Source organism: Schistocerca gregaria, chromosome 1, assembly GCF_023897955.1.
Source record: "Schistocerca gregaria isolate iqSchGreg1 chromosome 1, iqSchGreg1.2, whole genome shotgun sequence".
In the NCBI taxonomy this organism is placed as follows: domain Eukaryota; kingdom Metazoa; phylum Arthropoda; class Insecta; order Orthoptera; family Acrididae; genus Schistocerca; species Schistocerca gregaria.
In genome coordinates this window covers 744170437-744191701 of record NC_064920.1, presented here as the reverse complement: position 1 = coordinate 744191701, position 21265 = coordinate 744170437, and the positions used below count along the sequence as shown (strand labels likewise).

The window sequence follows — 21265 nt, the reverse complement described above, 5'->3', positions numbered from 1 at the left end:
TTTGGCTCGCCTTCCCGACAATATTATCTATGTGGTCCTTCCAACTGAAGTTGTTCGTAAGTTTAACACCCAGGTACTTAGTTGAATTGACAGCCTTGAGAATTGTACTATTTATCGAGTAATCGAATTCCAACGGATTTCTTTTGGAACTCATGTGGATCATCTCACACTTTTCGTTATTTAGCATCAACTGCCACCTGACACACCATACAGAAATCTTTTCTAAATCGCTTTGCAACTGATACTGGTCTTCGGATGACCTTACTAGACGGTAAATTACAGCATCATCTGCGAACAGTCTAAGAGAACTGCTCAGATTGTCACCCAGGTCATTTATATAGATCAGGAACAGTAGAGGTCCCAGGACGCTTCCCTGGGGAACACCTGATATCACTTCAGTTTTACTCGATGATTTGCCGTCTATTACTACGAACTGCGACCTTCCTGACAGGAAATCATGAATCCAGTCACACAACTGAGACGATACCCCATAGTCCGCAGCTTGATTAGAAGTCGCTTGTGAGGAACGGTGTCAAAAGCTTTCCGGAAATCTAGAAATACAGAATCAACTTGAGATCCCCTGTCAATAGCGGCCATTACTTCGTGCGAATAAAGAGCTAGCTGCGTTGCACAAGAGCAATGTTTTCTAAAGCCATGCTGATTATGTGTCAATAGATCGTTCCCTTCGAGGTGATTCATAATGCCACCGTTAATTTAGGACACATGTCTAATAACAGATGTCGCTGTCGCTCGATGTCACATGCGTGCGCACGTGTGCAGCACTTCCGCATGTCTGCACGCTGTGCAGCATTTGGCCAGCCCTACACTACAAGCAGGAAGCAAATACAAGGGTAGCGGAGTATGTGTGGAGTGCACACATGGTTTTTTTAGGTTAGAGAATTCCCTCCCTAGGCCAGACAAGACGTCTCCTGAGACGCGACATGGTAGTAGTAGGCAAAACGCAACAGGGAATAACAGTATTAATGTGGTAATAGTAAGCTGCAGGAGCGTCTATAGAAAGGTCCCAGAACAGCTTTCATTTATAAACAGTCACAATGTCCACATAGTACTAGGGACAGAAAGTTGAAAGACGTAAACAGTAATGAAATTCTAAACTCAGATTGGAATATATACCGCAGAGACAGGCTGGACAGTGAAGGGGGAGGGGAGTTTATAGTGATAAAAGTGCAATAGTATCAAAGGAAATTGACGGAGATCCCGAAATGTGAAATAATTTGGGTGAAGGTCACAGTTAAAGCAGGCTCAGACATGGTAATTGGATGTCTCTATAGGCCCCCTGGCTCAGCAGCTGTTGTGGCAGAGCAACTGAAGGAAAATTTGGAAAATATTTCGAGTAGATTTCCCGACCATGTTATAGTTCTGGGTCGAGACTGGCAGACTCAAACATTTATAACAGGTGGCAGGGACAAAGAATCCAGCGAAATTTTTTTAAGTGCGTTATCTGAAAACTACCTTGAGCAGTTAAACAGAGAAATGATTCATGGTGATAACATATTCGACCTTCTGGTGACAAACAGACCCGAACTATTTGAAACAGTTAATGCAGAACAGGGAATCAGCAATCATAAAACAGTTACTGCATCAATAATTTCAGCCGTAAATAGAAATATTAAAAAAGGTTGGAAGATTATACTGTTTAGCAAAAGTGATAAAAGGCAGATTTCAGAGTACTTGATGGCTCAACACAAAAGTTTTGTCTCAATTACAGATAGTGTTGAGGATCAGTGGACAAAGCTCAAAACCATCGTACACTATGCATTAGATGAGTATGTACCAAGCAAGATCGTAAGATACAGAAAAGAGCCACCATGGTACAACAACCAAGATAGAAAACTGTTGCAGAAGCAAAGGGAACTTCACAGCAAACATTAACATAGCCAAAGCCTTGCAAACAAACAAAAATTACACGAACCAAAATGTAGTGTGAGGAGGGCTATGTGATAGGCATTTAATGAATTCAAAAGTAAAGTTCTATGTACTGACTTGGCAGAAAATCCTAAGAAATTTTTGTTTTATGTCAAAGCAGTAGGTGGATCAAAACAAAACGTCCAGACACTCTGAGACCAAAATGGTACTGAAAGAGAGGATGACAGACTAAAGGCCGAAATACTAAATGTCTTTTTTCAAAGCTGTTCCACAGAGGAAGATTTTATTGTAGTTCCTTCTCTAGACTGCTGTACAGATGACAAATTGGTAGATATTGAAATAGATGACAGAGGGATAGAAAAACAATTAAAATCACTCAAAAGAGGAAAGGCCGCTGGGCCTGCTAAGATACCAGTTTGATTTCACACAGAATACGCGAAGGAACTTTCCCCCCTTCTTGCAGCAGTGTACCGTAGGTCTCTAGAAGAGCGTAGCATTCCAAAGGATTGGAAAAGGGCGCAGATCATCCCCATTTTCAAGAAGGGACGTCGAACATATGTGCAGAACTATAGACCTATATCTCTAACGTCTATCAGTTGTAGAATTTTGGAGCATCTATTATGTTCGAGTATAATGACTTTTCTGGAGACTAGAAATCTACTCTGTAGGAATCAGCATGGGTTTCGAAAAAGACAACTGTGTGAATCCCAGCTTGCACTATTTGTCCACAAGACCCAGAGGGCCTTAGACACGGGTTCCCAGCTAGATGCCATGTTTCTTGACTTACACAAGGCATTCGATACAGTTCCCCACAGACGTTTAATGAACAAAGTAAGAGCATATGGACTATCAGACCAATTGTGTGATTGGATTGAAGAGTTCCTAGATAATAGAAGGAGGCATGTCATTCTCAATGGAGAGAAGTCTTCCGAAGTAAGAGTGATCCCAGGTGTGCCGCAGGGGAGTGTTGTAGGACCGTTGCTATTCACAATATACATAAATGACCTTGCGGATAACATCGGAAGTTCACTGAGGCTTTTTGCGGATGATGCTGTAGTATATCAAGAGGTTGTAACAATGGAAAATTGTGCTGAAATGCAGGAGGATCTGCAACAAATTGACGCATGGTGCAGGGAATGGCAATTGAATCTCAATGTAGACAAGTGTATTGTGCTGCAAATACATAGAAAGAAAGATCCTTTATCATTTAGCTACAATATAGCAGGTCAGCAATGGGAATCAGTTAACTTCATAAATTATCTGGGAGTAGGCATTAGGAGTGATTTAAAATGGAATGACCATATAAAATTAATCATTGGTATAGCAGAAGCCAGACTGAGATTCATTGGAAGAATCCTAAGGAAATGCAATCCGAAAACAAAGGAAGTAGGTTACAGTACACTTGTTCACCCACTACTTGAATACTGCTCACTGGTGTGGGATCCGTACCATATAGGGTTGATAGAAGAGATAGAGAAGATCCAATGGAGAGCAGAGCGCTTCATTACAGGATCATTTAGCAATCACAAAAGTGCTACGGAGATGACAGATAAACTCCAGTGGAAGACTCTGCAAGAGAGACACTCAGTAGCTCGGTACGGGCTTTTGTTGAAGTTTTGAGAACATACCTTCACCGAGGAGTCAAGCAGTATATTGCTCCCTCCTACGTATATCTCACGAAGAGACCATGAGGATAAAATCAGAGAGATTAAAGCCCACACAGAGGTATACTGACAATCTTTCTTTCCACTAACAATAAGAGACTGGAATAGAAGGGATAACCGATAGAGGTACTCAAAGGGAGTAAAACAGGGTTGTAGCCTCTCCCCGATGTTTTTAAATCTCGTATATTGAGCAAGCAGTAAAGAAAACAAAAGAAAAATTTGGAGTAGGCATTAAAATCCATGGAGAAGAAATAAAAACTTTGAGGTTCGCTGATGACATTGTAATTCTGTCAGAGACAGCAAAGGACTTGGAAGAGCAGTTGAATGGAATGGACAGTGTCTTGAAAGGAGGATATAAGATGAACATCAACAAAAGCAAAACAAGGATCATGGAATGTAATCGAATTAAGTTGGGTGATGTTGAGGGAGTTACATTAGGAAACGAGACACTTAAAGTAGTAAAGGAGTTTTGCTATTTGGGGAGCAAAATAACTGATGATGGTCGAAGTAGAGAGGATATAAAATGTAGACTGGCAATGGCAAGGAAAGCGTTTCTGAAGAAGAGAAATTTGTTAACATCAAGTATAGATTTAAGTGTCAGGAAGTCATTTCTGAAAGTATTTGTATGGAGTTTAGCCATGTATGTAAGTGAAACATGGACAATAAATAGTTTGGACAAGAAGAGAATAGAAGCTTTCGAAATGTGGTGCTACAGAAGAATGCTGAAGATTAGATGGGTAAATCACATAACTAATGAGGAAGTATTGAATAGGATTGGGGAGAAGAGAAGTTTGTGGTACAACTTGATCAAAAGAAAGGATCGGTTGGTAGGACATGTTCTGAGGCATCAAGGGATTACCAATTTAGTATTGGAGGGTAGCGTGGAGGGTAAAAATCATAGAGGGATACCAAGAGATGAATACACTAAGCAGATTCAGAAGGATGTAGGTTGCAGTAGGTACTGGGAGATGAAGAAGCTTGCGCAGGATAGAGTAGCATGGAGAGCTGCATCAAACCAGTCTCAGGACTGAAGACCACAACAACAACAACACTCTCTGACTGATTCAAATTTACCAAAGACAATAGTGAAAGCACACAATGTGCAATTCATTGAAAATTCAAAATGCAATTACGGAAACGACATCATGAACAGTAATCTGATTGATGATAGTAGTATGGGAAGCAATCAGCCAGCAGCAGCACATATCAGCATCAAAGAGACAACAGAACCAACACAATCTTCTGATGTTGATGGAAATGCAGTTTACCTTGAGCTGGCACAAAGTGACACAGAACAGACAGTGAATGGCAATGTACAAGGGACATTCAATAAGTAATGCAACACACTTTTTCTGAAAGCATGTTGGTTTCAGTCAGGATTCCAGTACACCATATTATTCTCCACTCTTTTAGCTACAGAATCCTGTTTCTCAACATAATCTCCATTCAGTGTGATGGCCTTGCACCACCTTATGGGGAGGGCTTGTATGCCCACATGGTGCCACTCTACTGGTTGATGTCAGAGCCAACATCTTGCTGCATCCAGAACCTCCCCATCATCATCATTGATTATCTTGAATGAGAGTTCCACACGGTCCTACAATGCAGGAGTCACAGCTGTGTGTGGCTGGCAGGCAAGTGGAAGATCGGACAGGTTTGCGCGATCTTGTTTGCAATGACGACAGACAACTTGCCCAACAATTCATATACTTTTGTTCACTGCTAGGTCTCCATAGACATTCTGCATTCACCTATGAATATCTGTGATGCTCTGGTTTTCCACCCACAGAAACTCAATGACAGCTCTCTGCTTGGAATGCACCTCCATTACAGGTGCCATTTGAAGGCCACATACGGCCTAATACTTATTGGAGTTTCACAAAACTGTACGTGATGATGCAGGAATATTCCACAATAGACCACAAAAAATTCTGCATTTTTCAACCAAAACTGGTTGATAAAAAATGTGTTGTATTACTTACTGAATGTCCCTCATAGACATGGGCACTGATCAGTCAGATACATAAGCTGTCCAGTAAGAAATACAGTCAGAAATTAATAAGACATCATGTTAAAGAAAGCCAAACATCAAGCATTGTAATATGATTATGCTTGTTTTACCAGTACTTCTGGGCCAAATTTGCATAAAGAACGAATGTGTCATGGTAATTATGAAAAATGGAAGGATGCCTTAAGTGATGAGCATAATTCATTATTTGAAATGTGACTTGGTCTTTGACTGATTTACAATGAGGCATATAGATGATCAGTTCAAAGAGAGTATTAAAAGTCAAAGAAATGTCATGTGGTGAAGTATCACAAGGCTCGTTTTTTCACAAAATGTTATTCACAGATGACAAGAGTGTACTTTCATTGAATATTCTCGTCTGTTATTGATCATCCTTCACATCAGAACCTTCTTGCTTTAACAGTTGAATTTGATCTCAGTGCTGAACATGTTTATGATTAGCCTCTATTCTTATACATATGGTAACCTTGAAGAAATTTACATTCATCAAGCTGAAGGCTACATGATGAAGGGGGAGGAGAAGAAGCTGTGTAAGATGGTCCAAAACAGGTATAATTCCTTTGGTGTTGGAAGATGAATGTAACACTATGTAAAATGAACCATAAATCAGAATATGATCCCTGCATTTACTACAGAATTAAGAAGCAAAAGAAACTAATTCTAGCCACATATACAGACAACTTTATTAGCTCCTCAAATGTAAATAATAGCAGGAAGAAAGAATTACCACTAGCGTCACATATGGGATGTTTGGGCTATGTAAAGCTTCTGGCTAGAGAGGCGCTAGTAGTACGTGAAAGGAGGGTGGGTGATAGTGCATGAAACTTTGTCATGCTAAACTTGTTTAAATTAAAATGATTACATTAAAAACTGTAGAGACCCATGTCAGATTCCACACCCATGATCTGGGTACAAAGCTGTACAGTGCATCATAGAAATCACTAGATGCCAGCATTGTCAGAGGCCTCCACTTTCAGATGTCCGCCGGCTGACAGTTTATAGGGTTGGGCCTGGCCAGCATTACTCTCAGCCAGATGTTTACTTCAACCATTGTGACTAGGACTAGTGGGACCACCACGCCACAGCCAGTGTTTTTTTCTTTACCAACATTCTTGAGGTAATAAAGTGTTGCATTCAAGGTAATAAAGTGTAGCGTTCATTATTATCTGTGTGTTCTTGTAATTAGAACAAAAATCAGATTATATTTAACAGTATACATATTTAAAATTAATAAAATGTCAACAAATAATAAGTTACCATCTAAAGAGTCATTGTCGTAAACACAAATTATGTAGAATTGTGCATATTGCAAATAGACACAATAGCAAAAAGAACAAGTATCAGATCACTATTTCCACACGGTTTTTGAGATGTTGTATTTGAGAGTTACATATGTTTTACGATCTTATTCTCCCCCCCCCCCCCTCCCCCCCCCACACACACACATACCATGTTCCATCCACCTCTTTTCTTCCTTCTCTCTACCCCCATTCCTCTCCCCTTTCCATACCTCCATCGACCTCCCACACCTCAACCTGGTTCTTTTTGCTATTTTTCTATTTGCGCTATTCAGTTTCACATAATTTGTTTTTACCACAATGACCTTTTTCAGGTAGTGGCTTACTATTTGTTGCCATTTTATTAATTTTAAAAACATACACAGGTAATTGTTATCTGGTATTTAATATACAATTTTAATTTTAACATTTTAAACAAGTTTAGCATGATAAAGTTTCATTTGTACTGTGCACCCTCGTTGTACATACCGCTACTGTCCTCTCTTGCCAGAGGCTTTCTCCAGCCCACCTGTTCTGTACATGATGCTAGTACACTAGCTGTACATTAGTGAGGAAATACCAGATGACAATAACCATGTTGTGCAAGTTTTAATTATTACTGTTGCGGCACTACTGTTTGAGATAGGGAAGGTCAGTTTTGGTGTTATATTTCTAAGTGTGCAATTTACAGCCAGGCACAGGCCTGTTTACAGTGAGTTATGCCACCAGCAGTTGTGAAGTAAAATAGAGGCCGCAGGGGCGTATAACTGCCGGAAAAGTACACGCAACAGTTTGCGTGGTGCAAGTCACAGGCAGAAGGGGCCCACTGGCCAACCCATGTTATGAATATGTAACGCAGAGCAGCGGGTTTAGCAAAACAGAGGTGCAGAGCCACATATAAATAGGTGCTGCTTCACTAACAAAGCATTCAAGAGAGACAGCTCTTCTGGACAACGGGGAGTGTCACACCACCATCTACACACAGCAGTAGATGGGGCGCCAGTGTTCCAGTCCACAGTGGGTCACTGGTTTGACCCTCTGAAGCTGATGCAGGGTCCATACCCAGCCAGCGGTGGGCCACTCCATGGCTCGCTACTGTGAGCAGCCATTTTGGCTCCCAAAATGCACCAGAGATATCCAGGACGAGGGCTGCAGATTGAGCTGCCGGAATGCAGATACTTGTTGTCTCCGTGACCCAAGCCACACCAGTGGGGATGCATTGTGTGGGGCACCTTGCAGTTGTCAGCAGGCAGTGCTGAGACAGTGCAGTACAAAGGTTGCTGAGTCGGCTGCCGGTGCAGCCCTGACATCGCCACAACTCTGCAGCCGTACAGGGCCGACACACCATAGGGCATTGCATGAGTCGCTGAGGCAGCCATTCCACACCAAACCATTTTGCAGACAGCAAAGTGTTGTCCTCAGCATTACGGGACCCAATTACATAGACTGAGAGGAATGGGGGCACTGTAGCTGGAAATAACAAATCACTTGGAAAGCTCGGACGAGTCTTAATAAGTTGCCTTCTACTTCCTCCCACTACATTTGGTGTTGCTGTTACATTCAGAGTCAGAAGTTGCCACTACATCACAGAGGTGAAATTTTATATCTGACTGATGCCTCTGGGCTACATTTTAATGCACCTCTGCCACAACATGTAATTCACTAAGTCTGAATAACTTTTGTGTTCATAATGAGACACACTGTACCCGTGTGTGTGTGTGTGTGTGTGTGTGTGTGTGTGTGTGTGTGTGTGTGTGTATTTCATGTTTTCACTGTTACCTTGTTTAGGTGGTCAGTATTTCCTTCTGAATAAGACATTTTATAAACGTTGAAACCCTGGTAAAGGGATTTTAATTCAACACGCTGCTGTGCCATCTTGAAGTGTCACCTGAGCCAGGTCCCACCACAGAAGATTGGAAATGAACATGGGAAATGAATGCTGGTGGCCCCTCGTGAAGACAAGGATCCATGCAGTATCTCACAGAGAGAAACAATGGTGACTGGACTGCCGAGAGGAGGCTTGGGGGCTGGTGGAATGTATGAGAGATAACTGTGACTGATGTGGTTGGCCATAGAGTTTTGCTGATTGGGTTGACCTGACCTGTGGAGTGGAATGATAAGAAGTCAGAAGAGTATAAGGGCCTCACCCAAACAAGTATGGTGGTGGAGCTTGGACAGCTCAGATTTAAAGGAAAAGATTAAGCATTCAGCTAGATCATCACAGTCAGGGTGAAAGGACTCAGTACACATCAGAATAGGGCCATCTGCTTCACAGGAAGTGGAGAATCCTACGTAAACAAACTGAGGCCCACTATTTGTGGCAATAGTTTCTGCAAACATCAAATGATACAATAAGGGACAGAATTTGAATGGTCTGCCCAAAAAGACATCAGCATACTGCAGGTACTACTGTCAGTCATGTAGCCCACAGAGGAGGAAATACCCACAGCCATTGACCTCTGGCAGCACTCAGGTTGCCACATGGTGGCCAGAACAAGGAAGGCCATCCTTTGTCTGCCATCTGAAGTGCTGGCCTGTGAAATCCATGCTTGCATAACTCGTCTGTGTTTTTGGTTGCTGGCTGAGCAGGTGAAAAGCCTTGGCACAGCAGTTGTCACATATGCATGCAACTTACTGTCCTGGTTGCAATGCTGAAACCATAAATTCTGGTGTATCATCAATTGGTTCTAATATTTTGGCAACAAATGACATGAAGTTACATTGCAACCTTTACACTTGAATTGCTCTCAAATAAGTTGGAGTAAACTGGTGAATTTGTTTTTTTTCCTGCAACTCTTGAAGACAAATAAAACCTTTCTTCCAAGACGTTCTGGGCTGATTCTATTTGAGACTTACCAACAAAAATGAATTCAATGTTTCATAAATATTCACAATTTTTATGCTGCATGTGGGACACACTGGAAAATAGAACAACTATAAATAAATATAATTAGCCACCTGAGAAAATAATTAATGGTTCATGCATTTTTGCATAGCTTGTAATTAAAAACTTTCCTCCTCAATATCCCTGCCAATATTCAAAAATTTCTTTGATTTCTTTGCAAACTGTATAGATCATATTTGCCAAGCTATAGTCCTGAAAATTCCTGGTTCTTGGCGAAATTGCTAGCAAAACAGTAAAATGTAGAACTTTAATGTTAATTAGAAGTGAGAGGACTAAGTTCGGTAAAAATAATTTTTTTTTATCTTTATGTCCATATCCCTCTGGAATGACTGAACAGTAGTTTGCACAAGAAACTTGAGTGAATAACTGTAGACTTTCAAGGAAAAGAAAAAAAAAACAACATTTGTAGAAATTTGATATTTTATGGAGAAAAAGATTCTGTTTCAAATGGTAGTTAACACAAGTATGGATCAGGTATCATTTCTTTGGCAGAACATTTGTTTATAGGCAATCTCACCTTGTGTACCTCAAAACCTATGAACACAGACATGATAAAACTTACAGGCTTCACTCCCTTAGTCAGAAAAGTTCCAGGACAGGTTCTTTTAAGAACAGAAAATTGTTCTTACCAAGAAATGATCCTAGCTCCTATCAAAGAAGCCCCCTTGGCTACCTATATATTATAGCCAATGTTTCTGGAGGTCTTGGAGGCAAATTGGGAGATTTTCAACTGTGATGCTTGTAAGCTTATTTGTCACAGCGCATTGGATGTCTTTCATTCACAGAAAGAAGAAAAAATCACAATGTGAAGGGTCAGGTGAAAGTAGAGGGTGTGGGATGGCAATAACAGAACTTCTGGCATTATATTTGATAATAGATTAAGTAGTATGGGGTCTTGCATTGTCAAGCAGTAAGAACCAGGACTGAGAAAGCCACAAAACAGGATGGAAACATCGAACTGCTTGCTGCAAACATTTCAAGACTTACAGTTGTGTGTGTGTCATACTGGCAGCACCAACTTTACTTTCATACTCAGCAATAAATCTTTGGCAGAAATATCGGATCACATCAAGCTCGATCTACTAGTTCAGGTGAATTGCTTCGTCTTTCCTATTTCTGTTAGTGTTTGAGGAACAAGTTTTGAATTACGTTACTGTTTCACTAAATCTTCACATAAAATCTTATGACTCACATCAAAATTCAAATTAAGTTCTTCTGATATTGTATACACAGCTACACAACAGTCTTCATGCAATAACTGCCTTTCATGCTTCATGTTTACGTCGGTATGTGCTGTAGACAGGTGACCAGCTTTAGAATTGTCTTTCACTGAATCTCTGCCTTCACAAAACCTTTTGCACCACTCAAAACATGACTTCTTGAAAGTTCCTCGCCTTTATATGCTTGCTTAATCATTATCCACATTTCACTAGGGGTTTTCCCAAGCTTAATGCAGAACTTAAAGCTCACTCTTTGCTCTCAATCAGCATCCATTGCGACACCATAACTAATGCACCAAGAACCCAAACAGCGTGTTGCTAAACACAGCCCTGCCACCTAATGAGTTTGCAAGGGAACATGTTCGAGGTCATTTCAAAGATGCACACATACCAGGTAACATAAAATCAATATTTGTTCCTTTTAAGTATTGTAAACTCAAAAATAAAAAAAACTGCCCTGGAACTTTTCTGACAAAGGGTACAAAAAAAGCTACTACAAAATAAGATGAACTACATAAAAGAGATCAAGTTACTTCAGCTTGAGAGAAATTTTGTTGAGCTACAAATTTGTAAATCCTCCATTAGTTGTTTAGAAAATCTGCAAACCAAATTTGTCAAAATCGAAGATTGTGAAGTGGGGACCCATACACCACTTGACAAGGAGTCATCCTGCTAACTAACAAGGAAACCTCCTCATTGCACCTCCCTCAGATTTAATTATAAGTTGGCACAGTGGCTAGGCCTTGAAAAACTGAACACAGATCACTCGAGAAAACAGGTAGAAGTTGTGTGCAACTATGAAAAAAATAAGCAAAATATACAAACTGAGTAGTCCATGTGCAAGATAGGCAACATCAAGGATAGTGATAGCTCAGGAGTGCCGTGGTCCCGTGGTTAGTGTGAGCAGCTGCGGAACGAGTGGTCCTTGGTTCAAGTCTTCCCTCGAGTGAGCAGTTTAATTTTTTATTTTCAGACAATTGTTTGCGAAGCTACACAGGTACACAGAGCAGTATTGTTTACGTGATTGTGTGTCAATTATCAAAGTTCAGGCACTCACATATAATCAACTTCGCTCTCCAAAATTCCAGGACATGTTCGGATTTGCTTGGACATATGCAGGATTTGATGGTCTACACATGGGAAAATTTGAAAATGTTAAAAACATATGTTTTGACAGAGCACAGGGAAAACTGTGTGACTGTGAAACAGTTGCATTCATTTGTTGCAGTTTATGTGACAAACTCTTATGTTTTCATCACTTTTTTGGGAGTGATTATCACATCCACAAGAAAACCTAAATTGGGCAAGATAGAAGAATCTTTTTACCCATTCACCAAGTGTACAAATTACGTGGGTCAACAACATATTCCTGTCATGTGACGCACATGCCGTCACCAGTGTCGTATAGAATATCTCAGACGTGTTTACCTGTGGAGGAATCGGTTGACCTATGACCTTGAGACCAAATGTTTTCGGTTCCCATTGGAGAGGCATGTCCTTTCATCTACTAATTGCACGGTACGATTATGCGGTATGGTCGCAAAACACAGACACTAAACTTATTACAGTGAACAGAGACGTCAATGAATGAACAGTAACTTTGTGAAAATAAAAAAAGTACACTTTTCACTCGAGGGAAGACTTGAACCAAGAACCTCTTGTTTCGCAGCTGCTCATGCTAACCACAGGACCGCAACGCTCCTGAGCTCAGATTATCCTTGATGTTGCCTATCTTGCACATGGACTACTCAGTTTGTATATTTTGCTTATTTTTTTCATAGTTCCACACAACTTCTTTCTGTTTTTCTGTTTTGTCTGGTGTTCAGTTTTTCAAGGCCTATCCACTAAGCCAACTTATAACTAAATCTGCGGGGGGTGCGATGGGGAGGTTCCCTTGTAAGATGTCATGTAAATTTGCTTCAAGCCCAAGGTTATGAAGTACTATGACAAAACTGTACCAATGTTGGATATGGCACAGACTGGGGAAAGATGACTAAATTTATTGAGAGTAATCCTATTTTAGAGCATATTCAATTTTTGTAAAATCTAACACTCTATCAAATAGCTTTGTGATAAAGTGATTGACAATTTTGTTTGCACCGTGATGTTCATGTGGAGTGAAGTATTTTTTAATTTATTGTAATCTTTATGATTCTACAGGTAGACGCAGGTGTCTGGGAGAAGGTCTTGCGAGGAGCACTATGTTTCTGTTTTTCTCAACAGTGTTACATAGCTTCAGCATCAGTGTGCCAGCAGCCCACCCTGTCCCTTCACTTGATGGTTATGATGGTGTCACTCTGTCACCTAAGCCTTTCTATGCAACCCTCACACCAAGATTATAGCACAACTGATTTGCTTGATCTTGATTTTACATGTTTATTCCATAATGTTTAGTATGTGTTCAGGAAATTTAGACTTGCTTGTTTTGATATATTCATGAGATGATATTTAAAATTCATTTCCAGTATTAGAATAATGCTTATCAGTTGAAATTGGTGGAATTTACACTCATTTATATAATACTAATCACACAAACACAAGAAGAAAGATGGGGGTAGAAACTGAATAGCATTAATTACTGATTTTCTTGTGCAGTATGGGACAAGTGGGTCTATATTTTCATTCTTTTTATGTTTTTATGCTTCATTGTATTCTTAAGTAGCTATCCTATATTGCATACGGAAAAGGCAGTAATCCTAACACTTCTCACATCATAGTGCAGCATGTGTGTCTAAGTTTATACACATGGAAAGAATTTAAATAATTACTCATATTATGAACAAAGACATTTTACTAGATGTATTACAACACACTGTGCTAACTAAGACTTGAAATGTCATATCTGAATTATTCAGATAAATTATAAAGGTGGTAATAAAGGTGTAAATCTAATTTTATTTAATAATCTGCTCATGTGCTGTCTCTAATTTTATTTAATTACCTGCTTGTACGCCATATTTAATTTTATTTAACTACCTGCTTGTATGTTGTATACAACGTGTCTTAACAGGCACTTCATTTCAGATTTTTGTATTAGAATATAGAATTCCATTGTCAATTTTAGACAAGCACAAACTCTTTGTTGAAAATCTTCTGTTATATATTCGACAATATTATGAAAAGGATAATTACTATTTACCATATAACAGAGAAGCTGAGTCACAGATAGACACAACAAAAAGACTGTGAAGCACGTAAGCTTTTGGCCAAAAGGCCTTCATCAGGATCAGACAAAACCCAACACACACACACACACACACACACACACACACACACACACACACACACACACACACACACACACACACACACACAGAGAGAGAGAGAGAGAGAGAGAGAGAGAGAGAGAGAGAGAGATGTATCCACACAGATGTCCACAGTCTCTGGCTGCTGAGGTCTGAACACAAGAAATGGCACATGTGGGAAAAGCAAACTGCATGGAGGGTGTAAGAAGGAGACTGGGGAGGAGAGGGGAAGGGATAGCAGGGTGGGGGCGGAGGACAATAAAGTGCTGCTTGCGGGAGCATACAGGGATGAGGTGAGGAGAGGGTAGTGCAGCTAGGTGCAGTCGGGAGGTTACACAGTGGGCAGGAGGAGGATCAGAAAAAACAGAAAGCAATAGAAAGACTGTGGGTGTGTTGAGGAAATAGAGGGTGGTGTATTGCTGGAATGGGAACACGGAAGGGGGTATGTGGATAAAGGACAATGTCTAACAAAGGTTGAGACCAGAAGGGTTATGGGAGCCTGGGATATATTGCAAAGAGAATTCCCACCTGCGCAGTTCATAAAAGCTAGGGTTAGTGGGAAGGATCCAGATGGCACAGGCTGTGAAGCAATTATTGAAATGAAGAACGTTCTGTTGGGCAGCATGCCCAGCAACTGCATGGTCCAGCAGTTTCTTGGCTACAGTTTGTCAGTGGCCATTCAAGTTTGTTGGTTGTCCTGCTCATGTAGAATGCAGTGCGGTGGTTGCAACTTCTATATCTACATCCATACTCCGCAAGCCACCTGACGGTATGTGGCGGAGGATACCTTGAGTACCTCTATCGGTTCTCCCTTCTACTCCAGTCTCGTATTATTCATGTAAAGAAAGATTGTCGGTATGCTTCTGTGTGAGCTCTAATCTCTCTGACTGTACCCTCATGGTCTCTTCGCGAGATATACGTAGGAGGGAGCAATATGCTGCTTGACACATCGGTGAAGGTACGTTCTCAAAACTTTAACAAAAGCCCATACCAAGCTACTGTGCGTCTCTCCTGCAGAGTCTTCTACTGGAGTTTATTTATCATCTCCGTAATGCTTTCGCGATTACTAAATGATCCTGTAATGAAGCGTGCTGCTCTCCGTTGGATCTTCTCTATCTCTTCTATCAACCCTATGTGGTATGGATCCCACACTGCTGAGCAGTATTCAAGCAATGGGTGAACAAGCGTACTGTAACCTACTTCCTTTGTTTTCGGATTGCATTTCCTTAGGATTCTTCCAATGAATCTCAGTCTGGCATCTGATTTACCAACCATTAACTTTATATGATCATTACATTTTAAATCACTCCTAATGCGTACTCCCAGATAATTTATGGTATTAACTGCTTCCAGTTGCTGACCTGCTATTTTGTTGCTAAATGATAAGGAATCTGTCTATGTATTCGCAGCACATTACACTTGTCTACATTGAGATTCAATTGCCATTCCCTGTACCATGCGTCAATTCGCTGCAGATCGTCCTGCATTTCAGTACAATTTTCCATTGTTACAACCTCTCGATACACCACATCATCATCTGCAAAAGCCTCAGTGAACTTTTGATGTCATCCACAAGGTCATTTATGTATATTGTGAATAGCAACTTAACTTGTAGATCACATGACTGGTTTCACAGGTAGCCCTGTCTTTGATGGGATAGGTGATGTTTGTGACTGGACTGAAGTAGGTGGTGATGGGAGGATGTATGGGATGGATCTCATATGTAGTTCTATTATAGGGATGTAAGCCATGAGGGAAGGGGTTGGGAGCAGAGGTTGTGTAGGGAAGGACGTGAATGTTGTGTAGGTTCAGTGGGCAGCAGAATACCATTGTGAGAGGGCTGGGAAGGATTGTGGGTAGGATATCCCTCATTTTAAGGCACAACAAGAGGGAGACAAAAGATAAAAAGATAGTTTGACTACCTCTCATCACGCTCTGAAATGAGGAATGTCCTACCCACAATCCTTTCCTACCCTCCTGCAGTAGTGTTCAGCCACCCATAGAACCTACACAGCATCCTCATCCATCCAAAACAACCATTGCTCCCCACCCCATGCCTCATGACTCATATCTCTGTAATAGATCTAGACGCGAGACCTGTCCCACACATCCACCCCCCACCATCTACTCCATTCCAGTGGCAAACATCACCTATCCCATCAGAGGCATGGCTATTTGTGAAACCAGACATGTGATCTGCAAACTGAGCTGCAACCGTTTTGCTGCATTCTACACAGGCATGATAACCAACAAGCTGTCTGTCAGCTTGAAAAGCCACCGACAAACTGTGGCCAAGAAACTGCTGGACCACCCAGTTGCTGAGCACTCTGCCCAACTTGACTTCCTTCATTTCAGTGACTGCTTCACAGCCTGTGCCATCTGGATCCTTCTCATCAACCCCAGCCTTTCCTGAGCTGCACAAGTGGGAACTCTCCCTGCACTATATCCTACAGTCCCAAAACCCTTCTGGCCTCAACCTTTGTGGCAAGTTAGCCTATGGTGGTAGCAATTCTCCGTCTGCCAAAAGACGAAAAAGTTGTAACCACCATACACAATAGGTGCCACATTAATCAATAGCACAAGGAGATCTGACATTAAATAGTGGCCCCTGTGTGGATCACCCTTGAGTTGGCTAACTAGACATAAAAGTAATTTAATTACTTCAAACCCACAACAAATTAAATGACATAGCAGGGAATGAGAATGAGTGTCATTGAAAAATTAATGACAAGGTCCCATGGTTTCACAAAGAGATTTATTAACTAATATCAGGGTCTAGAGAGAACAAACATATCAACAGAAACTTCAACTGTGTAACATTTCATTTCATTAACACGAACTCAGGTTGGTTGGAAATAGACTTGGGGAACCTAACTAGAATTTACGTGTAAATGAGACTGGCTACTGTAAGAGGAAGGATGCCAATCTAGGCAAGCACACTCTGCTGTATTGTTCCACTGATTGGTCTCTCATGTCAAGATACAATGAAGCATGCAATGGACACTGGCAGTGACTACTGTGAGTACAAGGCTGGTATGAAAAAAGATGGTCATGAAAACGATTGATATGCTTCTGAATTTGCTGAAGCTGTGCAACATTAGTGGTATAGCTGGTGAAAGACGAGATGGCATCATCTACGTCCAGGTGATGCTGAAGCATCATACTGCAGGATATGACCCTATGTCAGCCGATGATTGTCTCACGGTCCTGAAAATATTGTTTTGTCTGGGTGCCCAGCCGTCGGTAAAACTAACTGCTCTCTCTGTATAAATGGAAGAGATCTAGCGAGTGTACTCCACGATGGTTGAGAAGCAAGTCCCCCTCCCATAGCTCAAAACCTTCCAAGAAACAGCCGTCCCCCCCCCCCCCCCCTATGTTCTTGAATAAACCTATCATGGCCCAGCAGTGGTTACCATGCCAATAATGTTTTCTAGCAAGGAGACCCAATCTTTCTCAACTAATCATTTTAGTGCAGTACACATTCTGTTCTCCTCCAAAAAAAACAGCACTCAGTGCCTGGATGTCCTGCAGCCAAAACCCTGGTGTATTTCACAAGATGAGTGAAGCTTCCTAGTGAAAACAAGCTCTGTATAGTCCATAAAACGATTTAGTGGATGCCATTTTGGCAAGGTGCGGTGGCATCTAAGAAACACGACATCCGGAGAAATTCGTTGAACCATCTCACAAGGCATGCTGTTCTTGTAACAAATACATTAGCTGGGTGCCAGCCCAATGCCACTTTACCTTGACCTGCACACAGAATAAGGAGACCAGGCTCCCACACCATGTCCACTCGTTAATAAAGCAGTTAGGACAGCGCCAGGATGCCCGGTGCTGCCAGTTCCTAAAGAAGTCTCATTTTGCATTCAGCCACAGCGTTCCCACCCTCTTGTTGGCCACTAGCAAACCAAGCCAGATGCCGAAATGGTGGCTCATAAACCACTGCCCTGCTGAGCCCACAGCCAGCTTCGGTGACTACAAAAGGAAGGCTAACAATGAGAAGGTGCCTAGACCTAGCCTGCTGCTCGGGGAAAATTCTAAAGCTGCCCCTAATGCAATGGTCACCTCCAGTGTCCAAAAATCTGTCTCTATAACCGACTTTAATTCTCCTGCCGCTAATCAAGTCATGCAAGTACTGTGAGATCAATCAGTGGTTTACCCTAACCCTAATAGTTCAGATTAATGTCATTCAGGGAAAATTTAGATACACCAGAGGCAAATGAAACTGTATGATAATCACCCAAACAAAATGAAAGAGGAAGTGCCTGATGGGTATTACCATGGCAGTGGCCTCCTCACATGGCACCACCATCTTTCATTGTTAGACACTGTCCTTTACCCACTTACCCCTTCCCTGTTCCCATTCCAACCCTGCAGCCCTCTGTTCCACCAATGCACCAACCGTGTTTTTATTTCTCTCTTTTTCCACTGCACCCCTTCCCTCTACCTCTCCCCTACCACCCTCCTGCCCCCTAACTAACTTCCAAACTTCACATAGCTGCCCTACCCTCTCACCACCTCATCCCTCATCCCTATACTTTCCCACAAACACTCTCTCTCTCTCTCTCTCTCTCTCTCTCTCTGTGTCATGTGTGCGCAGCTCTGTCTCTCTATCCCTCTCTGTGTGTGTGTGTGTGTGTGTGTGTGTGTGTGTGTGTGTGTGTGTGTGTGTGTGTGTGTGTGCGTTTTGTTTTTTGCCTCATTCCGATAAATGTTGATTGGCCAAAAGATTACTTGCTTGATTGTCTGTTTGTAGTGCCTATCTGCAACTCAGCATCTCTTTGTAGAGTAATAACAATGCTTTACTAGTTTCAAAATAAAAGCATTAAAAACATAATGAAGAATCACACAGACAAAAGTGTAGCAAATTTTACTGTAATCATTGGTTGGATTACAGTTGCAGTGACATCCCAGAGTAGCACACAAAAAGAGAGCCAAATACAAACTTAAAAGATTAACACAGTTCACTGATATTTTAAGTGGAAAATAAAACAAAACAAATCTATTTTAATAAATGATCATATTATGTCTACTTTAATTAGTAAATGTCAGATTCAATATGTTGTTTGTCTTTAGGGCACATGGTACTCACAGTAAACAGTAATAGTATCTGTTTCTAAAAATTGCTTTTAAAGAGTATCTTGGTAAGTGTATCTACTTCCTGATTTATGAAGCTGAGATGTTCTGGACTGAAGGAGACAGAATTTTTTTTATATTAAATGATGCTGCACATCTGCGTTTTGTCCATTAATGAGGCTCATACTTCTTGATCAGTTAACAGTATTTTGGTAGTCCATTTACAAGGTAGTTGGCCACATCTTTAAGTTTTAAGAGATTCTGTAAAACTGATTTGGTCCATATAGTATCTTTCACAGCTTGATAGGAAGAAAGACAGTCTACTTCTGTTGCTTAAAAACCTAGCACATACTATCTGAGTTCAAACCTATTATGACTTCAGCAAATTTATTTGAGTGTTAAAGGTTCTTGCATAGCCTGAATACCTACATGTGGACAAATGAATTCCCTTTGGTTCTGGATATTGCTACAGGAACTTTTCCTCCATGTTTGAAAATAGCAAAAGTAAAGTAAATTATACAAGAAAGGAAAAAAAGATGGTATTTCCAACTACAGACCACTGGCACTTCTGTCTGTTTTCTCAAAAATATTAGAAAGGCTTTTCAATAAGAGGTTAACAGACTTCTTAGAGGATAATGGCATTCTGTCAGAATCTCAACAGGAAAACAATCAGGTGCAATCAGTTCATAATGAGATTGTAATGCTGCAAATCAATTATATTTTTCTCTATGGGCTTCAGAGGTCCAAAATACTGCCATGTAAACCTGCCTCATAGCAAACAGCCAATGCTTAAGAATTATATTATTTGTGCTTTGCATTATAATTCTAGTCATGTTTGTGGAAGCAAAATCAGACAATAGCATCGTTGGCAGAGTTGTGTATGAACTGTGACTTTGACCAACAGAGCTTGTGATAGCCAGTTATCTGTTGTCAATTTATACAATTGTTGCAGTAAGCCAATAGTGTGTGTTTAGACCATTCTTGATACAGTTTAACAGCAGCAAGTCTCAAATGGCCCAAAAGTGCAGCCATGTCTGAGCTCTAAGCTTGGTTATGATTCAAGGCTGTGTGTCTAAATATTGTGAAAAAAACTTAATTTGCTAGAAATATTATTCCTTGAAACACTAACTGAGATTAGTATTAACAAATTTCACATTTTCAGGTAATTTCTAGAAGTGCTTGTAGACATCTTTCCTTTATATTGTCGTTTTTGGGGATCTTTCCTACTAGGTTAAGGAATTATTTCTTTTGGTAGAAACAAGAGGTACTTGGACCTAATTGTGGTTCATTTGCACGTGCCCATGGCCTCTGGCTCTTGAGAGATGCAGCTGCAAGTACCATTCTGTCCTATAACAAAGGCAGCAAATTTGTCTTAGTGAATAAGTGAGGACTTGGCGAAATGCTGCATCATTGAATGATATTGTTGCCTTCACTATTGGGGCTATTCTTTGCTGCATGATTTCAAACAATTAGGGAATAAATTCCTGCATAATTAAAAAAGGTTGTGGGTGGCTAATGCACCACTATTTGCATTCTTGAGTATAAAAGTCCTCTAATGGCTTGAAAAAGCAGCCATTCAGTAAATGAATTTTATTACAAGTGAAGTGACAAAACCTGCACAGAAGTCTCCCCTTGTTCATAGTTAACCCAACAAAAACAAAAAGTGCATGCTGTAGGATTTTGTTATTTTAGGCCAAAAGGCCCAAGAAAAAGAGAGAAAAAAATTCCTACTAATATGATACAGTTTCTGTCATTACCAGTACATCATAAACAAAATTCCATAACAAAGGTATCACTATCTTCTTGACTCGTAATAGCAGAACATGTGCCACATACACGGTCACAGGAGAAGTTATTTTAACATTCCTTGAATTGTGATGAAGTCTTTGTAGCATCAGTTTGAAAGCAGAAATGGGCCATCATCCCACTAACACCATTGAGATGATACAGCTGAATCTTATT

At 40.7% G+C, this 21265-nt stretch overlaps 1 protein-coding gene across 1 annotated transcript in view; it reads left to right on the top strand.

Moving 5' to 3' along the window:
* The window catches only part of LOC126267564 (methyl farnesoate epoxidase-like), a 137292-nt gene extending 123435 nt beyond the window's left edge, over positions 1-13857 (top strand). Inside the window, exon 9 of the mRNA XM_049972870.1 lies at positions 13143-13857. Coding sequence (XP_049828827.1) covers positions 13143-13324 — 182 coding nt within the window. The 3' untranslated portion in view covers positions 13325-13857. The remainder of the gene's footprint in view (positions 1-13142) is intronic.
* The last annotated feature ends 7408 nt before the right edge of the window (positions 13858-21265 follow it).